This window comes from Bactrocera tryoni, chromosome 5 (assembly GCF_016617805.1).
Source record: "Bactrocera tryoni isolate S06 chromosome 5, CSIRO_BtryS06_freeze2, whole genome shotgun sequence".
Classification (NCBI taxonomy): Eukaryota; Metazoa; Arthropoda; class Insecta; order Diptera; family Tephritidae; genus Bactrocera; species Bactrocera tryoni.
The window spans coordinates 77924148-77932551 of record NC_052503.1 but is presented as its reverse complement, the minus strand read 5'-3'; the positions used below and the strand labels follow the sequence as shown (position 1 = coordinate 77932551).

Genomic DNA, 8404 nt, shown 5'->3' with positions numbered 1-8404 from the left:
CAAATTATTATACATACAATTCACTAATTTAAATTTATTTTGCTCAGGATAACCAAGAAATTTATTTAAAAAAAAAAAACTAAGCAATAAATGTAAAAAATGTTTGTAAGTTTACTTCTAATATTTTTTTGTATTTAATAATTTTTTGCCGTAAGCACTTCTAATTGTCATTTGCATATGTTCTAATCAATTTTTTCATCTTCTATGTTTCTTTGCAGTCACAGCGTCTACCAAAGTTCAACAAATATGCAACAGCAGCCATAAAAATGTCTATGAAATATAAGAACCACAAATCATAGTGCGAAATCCAACATATTATATATACACACATATGTATTTATACATGTTTAAGTAACTAGAAAAAGAAAAATTTAATTGTTTCTATGTGCAAATTAAATAAATCCATAAGTGAGTGCAAAAATACTTTTCAATTGCCAAGCAAAATAACATAAAATATTTATTATTGCCGACACGCTTGCTTTAATTTATTAATTAGCAAATTTTAATAGGCGAAGAGGGCGCGCGGAAGAGCGAGCACTTGGAATAGCGCAACAATTTCTTCGCACAAAGACAAACAAACCTCGTGCGAGCAAACAAAACGCCGGCAAAGCAATCAAACACGAATCAACAAACCCCAACAACAAATGAATTTGTGCAGCAAGTGCAAAAGCAAAGGGCGTCGGAGGGAGTGAGAGGCAAACACCTAAGCGCCAGAGGTCATTTCAATTGGCGTTTGATTTACTCGCTCGCGAAATTCCACAAAAATTCAATAAGAATCATATTTTCGCGCGATCAAGTAGTGTCTTAGTGCTGGCACTAAAGTGGAAAGTGTGCGTCGGTGTTGGTGTAAAGTGCAAGAAGTGTTAAAGTTGTCACATAGAAAAACAAAAGAAATAAAATAAAATTAAGAAAAAATAATAATTTAAATCATTCTTTGGAACAAAATTTCAAATTGCTTACAATTAATTTTGAGTTTTTGCTCTTCTGCAAACTAATCGTTATTAGTTAATAAAACGACTGCTTATTTAAATCACTAAATATGGCAAATCTGAAGGCTGCTTATCACATTACTTGGCTGCTTTTGGCCCTCTTGGTGCTCGAAGTGAAATGCAATGAATCAGCAGGTGAGTGTTAGATATAAGGAAATTAGCTTTACTAGCATACAAAAACAACAAGAAAATAGCAATCAAGTTTAAAAAAATATAAAAATAAAATAAGAAAAAAAAAACAAATAAACCAAGTGGAAGGATACTGAAACCTTCAACCATTTAAAAATAGTTTTTAGAAATATATATTAAACAAAAAATATGTAAGCCAATTATTAAATAAAAAATATGTAAATTGAAAAAATAAAAAATGTAAAACCAAAATATAATTATTGAAATTCAAATCGAGTAAAAAATTTCAAAAAACCAAAAAACTTGAAAACGTTTTTATTTAAGTTAAAAATTTTGTTTTTTTTCTGAAATAAATTCTTCTAGAATTTTTTTTAATATATAACAAATAATATTTTCGATTAAGTTTTCAAAAATAAAAAAAATTTTGAAAATATAATTTAAATTTAATACACTGAATATATTTCAAAACTACTTCTTTTTTAATTACCTATAATATTGGAAAATGGATTTAAATACGTTGAAAACTAAAATCAAAATTTTTTTTTTTAACTTTTATAATTTTTTTTTAGAAAATTGTTTGGAAAAAATCTGTAATTCAGTAAACCGAAAGTATTAAAAAAATATCCATTTCATTGATTTTTTGAAAGTTATAAAAAATATTAATTTTTCAAAAATATCAATATTTTGAAAAAAATATTACAAAGATATTCTAAAATATGTAAAAAGATTATATTTATTACCTTTATTATATAGTGAAATTTAGTTTTTCAGTTTTTCTGAAATTAAAAAAAAATCGAAAATATTTAAAACAGAATTTAAAATTTTTCAAAAAATAAGTCAATATTTTTAATGAAAATATGTAATCAACAAACTGTGTTAATTTTTCTGAAATTTTGAAATTTGTTTGAAAAATGTACATATATACTATTTTTTTCAGTTTTGCAGTATTGACAAAATACAATCAAAAACCTGTGAAAATTTTTTCTGAAATTTTGAAAAAAAAAATCGAAAGTATAAAAAAATATAAAATTTTCTAAAAATAAATTTGATTTTTTAATGGAAAAACGCAATCAGAAAACTCTGTATTTAATCTTTCTGAATTTTTGAGAATTTTTTGAAAAATTATGCACCAATTTTTTTTCAGTATTGTCTTTATTTAGCAGATTTCAAAACACATCAAAGCAATACCCCATATTTATATATAGTTACAAATATATTCTCCAAATATCTGCAACTAGACTTGTATGAACATTTCAAAATAAGATTTGTTAGAATATGTAACCAATTCGTCAAAACGTAAGCAAAATCGTAAGAAATATTAATTTTAATGGAAAACTATTGTTTTCTAAGGGCGATAACTTCATAAACACCCTGCCTACCAATCTCCACAAAAACACATCAACGTCTACATACATACAATGCTTGTAAATATACAAAAAATCACACAACTTTCAATTTAATTTATATGCACCGCTTGTTTTTAGCACAAAATCAAAGGGATCGCTTAATAAGCCACTCTTCGTGAACTAAAGCTCTTAAGTTCCCCGCCTTTTCTTGACACCCTCCAGCACAAAAAGGCGTATAAATAAAAAATTTAATAAGCAATAAGCACACATATGAACGTCTGTTATAACCCGCCATATATCACGCTCATAAACTTCTGCCAGCAAGCACTTATTGCCACCCGCTTTTTGAGCAAAACAAAAAAAGAACGAAATTTATGTCGCGTGGGCGCCCGCCGCTGCACTCAATTGACGGCAAGACTCGCTTGCACTCGCCACTCGCCAGTGACAATGTCAAGCCGCGTAAGCGAGGCGATTAAAGCAAGAAAATATTGAAAATGAAAACACTAAAAAATGTTAAATACAAAAACAATTGCAACATATGTTTATGGTGTCACAATTTTCGAAGCTTTTGAGTGTCGCGCATTAATTGAAGATTTCTCGTTTTCTTCGTTAAGCGGTCGGAAATCACATGAAAATCGCTTAATTATTTGCTATAATTCAGCATCAACGAGTTGTTTATGAGCTTTTTTTTTTTAAAAAAAAAATAAAATATTTTTGTTATTATTTTGTTTACGCTTGACACATTATTTGTGGATCGTCGTTGCTGCGCTGTTTATGGTGTAATTTGTTAGCTTAATTTTGTCCGTTCCTTGTCAAGTAATGTATGTGGATGTACTTGAGTATATAGAGGCGTTTATCTGAGGACCGAAAAAATGTCCACATATAATAGTTGTATGTAAGTATTTAACTAGTTTTTCAAAAATATCAAGTACAAAGACAACATCCATACCTTTCATATTCAATTTACTTATAATAGGTTTTGCATAAACCGTGTGAGAATTAGTAACCAAAGGAAAAAAATAATGTCACACAAACATTGCAAGACTCAAATAATGCAGCTTGTGGCAGTAGGGCTATTACTGTTTATGACGATTCATTACTCAAAAAGATCAAAAAGTGTAGGTTATGTTAGGTTAGATGTGTGTGCGCTCTCAAGTGCTTAAGTCTTGACCTCCCAAACGCGGGGCAGTCAAGTCAAGTCAAGAAGGAAGGTGTTTTCACTTCATCTTCTTGCATGCAGCTTCTGCAGATGGCGTCTGGTAGAACTCCCAGCCTTACTTCGTGCACGCCAATAGGGAGAGGCTGGCCTTACTAGATCTCTTGCGATCGATCTTGTGCCAAAAGGCTTTTGCGACAGTGTATGTACCGATGGTGTACCAGCGCTGACCAAGCTTCCGCGAAAGTGTAAACAATAGAAGAAATTTTAAAGCCTTGTGTGAGAACGCCTCAATATGAGACTTATTTATGCTCAAGCAATACAAATATCTTGCTTTATTGGTGACGAAAGGAGTCTTCAGGTTAATCTAGTTAAGAAAAGTTAGAGCTTTTGAAGGAACCATCTCAGCATAAACCAGTCAGCCATTTCTGCATAGTGTCACTGCCACATACTCAGATGACGGAATAACTCGATCACTAGCTCAGGGTTCAACCAAATCCAAAAGCTTCAGTTCAGAAAACAGAGTTCCAGTAGATTAAGAAATAAGGTCGAAGTTTTCAGTGTCCGAACTGTCTGCCTTGAAGTCCACAAGTCATTAAGTGTTGCCTAGGTAATGAACGATAAAACTATTAAGAATTTTACAATGCTCTTAGTCATGGGAAAGTAGCCTCAAATAGTTGAAATGACTGAGGTGGCGAGTATTCTTCGGTATTCTAAGCTATTTGGCAATATCAGAACATATCACACAATAGATTGGTTGTGAAGTAATCATTGGTTATCAAGTCTTTTAGGTTAGTGCTCTTCAAAAATCTACTTTTACACCTCTTAAGATTTCAACTCATTCAGTTCTGTTTCATTCATTTATTAGCAAACAATTTTACGTACAAAAATCTATTTGCAAATATCCAGAAGAACATTAAATTGAGTAAATTTTTTGAACTGGGGCAACATTTAATTGTTTCCACTTCCGCTTTATATGAAAACAACAACACTTATCCACCGCAATTATTGATTTTGTACATTTTTGTTTATGTTTTTTGCGGGAAATTCTTGGGAAATTAAGTAACAAATGCCCCGAAGCAATAAATGAAAAATTTCTGCTATGCAAAATAATACAAGAAAAAAATACAGAAACAAATAAATAAATTGAAAATTTGCGCAATTGTTTAGCGATAATTAAAGCGGTAGAGAGAAAACATTAACACAGGAAATTTTGCAACAACCACACACAGACATACATATACATATGAGTGTGTCGTAGATGTGCTTGCCAACTGGACGCTTTTTAAACTTCGCCAGCCATTGGTAAAGGCCACTGCCGCTGGTCCATTGTGGCGTCATCAAGTGGCATGCTGACCTGCGGCGTCGGCGACTTGCTTAGAGCAGGCTAAAGGCTGCCTGCTGCGTCAGTGTGCCGTCCATTGGTCGGTGGAAAATGTCTTCACATATACATACATATGTAGTATATGTATGTGGGATTGGTGGCGTCATAATTGCGTGCCAACTGGTGGCGTGTGCTGCAATCACATACATAAACACAAGTAGACTGCATTAATGGCAAATTGTATGTGGTTTTGGCGGGCTAATGTGCTGTGCTGCCATTTAATGGTGCTGTGTTTTTTATTTTTGCTGGATCAATATTTTTGTGCTTATTTTAGAAATTGCTGCAATATTATTGTACTTTGCACATTTAACTTTGTTTGCATAAAATATTGGAAGTGATGTTGGTTTTTGAAAGTAGCAAAATTTTAAAAATTATTTTCAAATAAATTTCGAAAATTTTTTTTTATAATTTTCGTAAACAAAGTTTTGGATGTAACGATGGTTTTTGAAAGTAGCAAAATTTTAAAAATGATTTTCAAATAAATTTCGAAATGTTTTTTTCAATATTTTTTTTTCATTTTCAATTCCTAGTTTCCGACTATGCCGCATTTATTACTGCCTTCTAAATCAAGGTGTAGAAGATGTTAGAAATTTTGTTAAAAATCGCAAATTTGATCGTTTCACTTCTTAAATGTTATCTCACTCTCTCTTGAGAAAATCGGAAAAGTAGCTGAATATACTAACTAACATTTATTTAAGTGTTAAGGTAAACAGCTCCCCATTTGTGCTAGTTCGAAACTGCTCATTGCTTATTCCAGCGGCAGAAAATATTCCGCAAATAGTTTGGCAGAAGGCGGCAGTGTTGACAGGCCATCAACAGATAAAAATCCAGGTTCCTTCCTTTAGGTTAAATAGAGCCGATGGTCGTCTGAATATTCTTAATACGTTAAGGGCATCTCTGTTTGCTCTAGATCGAAACGGATTATTGATTATTCAAGCGGCAAAAAAATTTCGCAAATAATTTGGAAGATACTATGATTTCAAGACTGCTTCTTGACTTTCTCTCCCATAAATGGCAGTTTATGAACCGGAGTTTTCAACTGAGATCCAAGAAATTTAGCAGCTTCTACGGGAAACTTCTAGTTACTTAAATTTTGGGTCGTTTTATCATTTGGGATTGTCGCAAGCTCGTGCACTTCGAACATGAGTTCTAGTCTAAAGCTGTTCTTAAGACCAAAGTTCACAACTTCTGTTTCATCACCCAAAAGTACTGAGTTCTCAAAAACAAAAAAATCTTAATGCAGACACTCCAATTTATTTGAAGCGTATACAATGATATCTCTTATTTAGGCTTACGCATAGACAAAACAATGATTCGCTGTCTTCCAATTGGGGTCAACCAACCCAATAAAGTGCCAGACGACGAAAAATGCCATGATTTCTGTTTGTTTATCTGAAAAATGTACCGAATTTCGTTAACAGAAAAAGAAGAAGCAAATTGAGAACACTACCACTTGATTTGATGTTTTGCAATATCCAGCGATCCCATTTCATAATTGCTGTATCATCTGCAGGCGCACACACATTTACGTACATACAAGCATACAAACGCTGCCGCACCCGCTCTTAGCGCTGCCACTCCAAATTTCGGCTGCTGTTTACGCACATAACGCTGCTTCTTCTTCGTTTTGCTGTTTTCGGCATTGCGCTCAGTTGACCCAAAAATGTTTTCGTGCGTGCAATAACACGCACACACACACACACATACACATGCATTAGCACTCCCAACGGTCTTGCTTTGCTTGCGGCAATCTTCGGCGCTCACATGGGGACGCGATCAAAGCAAACAATCAATCGATCGATCAGCGTACGCTGTTTTGGTAGACAGCCGCGGAGCGGGGTGGTGCGGTACATAACGCATTTACTTTGTACACGCATTTACATTTTGCCAGAACATAAAATTTTACAATTACAACAAAAGCGTTGCGTTGGCTGTTGTTATGACTTTTTGATGGAAAGCACTGCATTGTTGTTGCTTTTGCAACGGTTGAAGTGGCCGGCGCAAAAAATGTTTACATTTATGCAGGTCTGCGCATTTGTTTAGCGCTCAAGGAAATGCACAGGTGTTTAGGCGTATTCACACATACACCTAGCTTCGCATGCATACATACATAAGTGCCTACATACATACATACACTCATACATACATACTTTCATACATACCTACACTTAAATGCAAATATAAACAATTTAATGTGCAAACTTGGCGAAAACCTTAATATAGGCCATGGCCGGCAATTTTGCTGTGTAAACAGTCGTTGAAATTAAGCCACCGCAGTAGGGTTGCACAAAGTACGTACGAGACCAAAATGTGTATATAATGTTTTGTGTCTAACATATTTTACTCCTAGGGCTTATCTTCTAGTGCCGTGGGTGCTTTGATGTTAAGATCGGGAATTTACAAGCAAACTTCGAACGTCTCTCGAGCTCATGAGAAGTTTCACGCTGACTTGGAGGCTTATCATACGTAATGAGGGTGAAAGATCATCATAAAGATGCTAGATAAACAATTTTATTATGATCTTCGGAAATCGATACATAACCGAAGTTCTACTAAGTTCTAACACAGCCTCTAAGCAGCCGGCAAACTTTGAGACCTTGCCTTCTACCAACTTTCGCCATTTGTTTAATTTTGATGTACTGAATAAAGTATATTGAGTTTACCACGCAGTTTGTGAGACCCAGAAATAAACGTAAGAGATCCTACAAAATATATTTATTAATGATCAGCATGAGGAGCTGAGTCGTTTTCATTAAGTCCATCCGTCTGTTTGTAAACACGAGTACAATTCCTCACTTTTTGAGCTATCGCCCTGAAATTTTGCACAAATACATTTCTCTCCAAGCAGCTTCTCATATGTCGAATCTATCGAAATCGAACTTTTATAGCATATAGCTGCCATACAAACTGAACGATCGGAATCAAGTCCTTGTATGGGAAGCTTTTTTATTTGAAAAGATATGTTGAAGAAATTTGGCACGGATTATTTTTCGAGGCACAAGTAACATATTCGAAGATATTTTCCAGATCGGACTACTATAGCGTGTAGCTGACACATAAATTGAAGGTTCAAAATTAAATTCTTGTAAGAAAAATTAGTTTATTTGACGAAGGTCAAAGGTTCTTGAAGGTATAGAAATTGGACACATATTATTTTTCGAGGCAGAGGTATCATCTACGAACATATTTTCCAGATCGGAACACTATATCATATAGCTACGATATAAACTGGCGAATCAAAATTATGTTCTTTGCTGGAAACTTCTTTATTTATCAACGGAATTTTAGCTTCGACGCAGCAAAGGTTCACGTTTTTGTTTATTTAAAAAAACATTAGACGTCTTCTAAGCGGTGGAGGTCATCAGTGACAAGTTTTATTGCGAAAACCGAAAGAGTTGTA

General features: G+C 33.7%; 1 protein-coding gene and 2 long non-coding RNA genes across 4 annotated transcripts in view; 2 read left to right on the top strand and 1 right to left on the bottom strand.

The window, feature by feature from the left end:
• The window catches only part of LOC120777707, a 76890-nt gene extending 76534 nt beyond the window's left edge, over positions 1–356 (top strand). Inside the window, exon 5 of the long non-coding RNA XR_005705527.1 lies at positions 219–356. This is a non-coding gene — a long non-coding RNA (uncharacterized LOC120777707). The remainder of the gene's footprint in view (positions 1–218) is intronic.
• Positions 1–8404, bottom strand: part of LOC120777708 — a 137750-nt gene that overhangs the window by 66006 nt on the left and 63340 nt on the right. The window lies entirely within an intron of this gene.
• Positions 445–8404, top strand: part of LOC120777706 — a 101329-nt gene continuing 93369 nt past the window's right edge. For both annotated transcript variants that reach the window (XR_005705526.1, XM_040109185.1), the window contains exon 1: positions 445–1124. Coding sequence is in view for 1 of the 2 variants with exons in the window: in XM_040109185.1 (XP_039965119.1) it covers positions 1040–1124 (85 nt within the window). In the remaining variant the exon portion in view is untranslated. The remainder of the gene's footprint in view (positions 1125–8404) is intronic.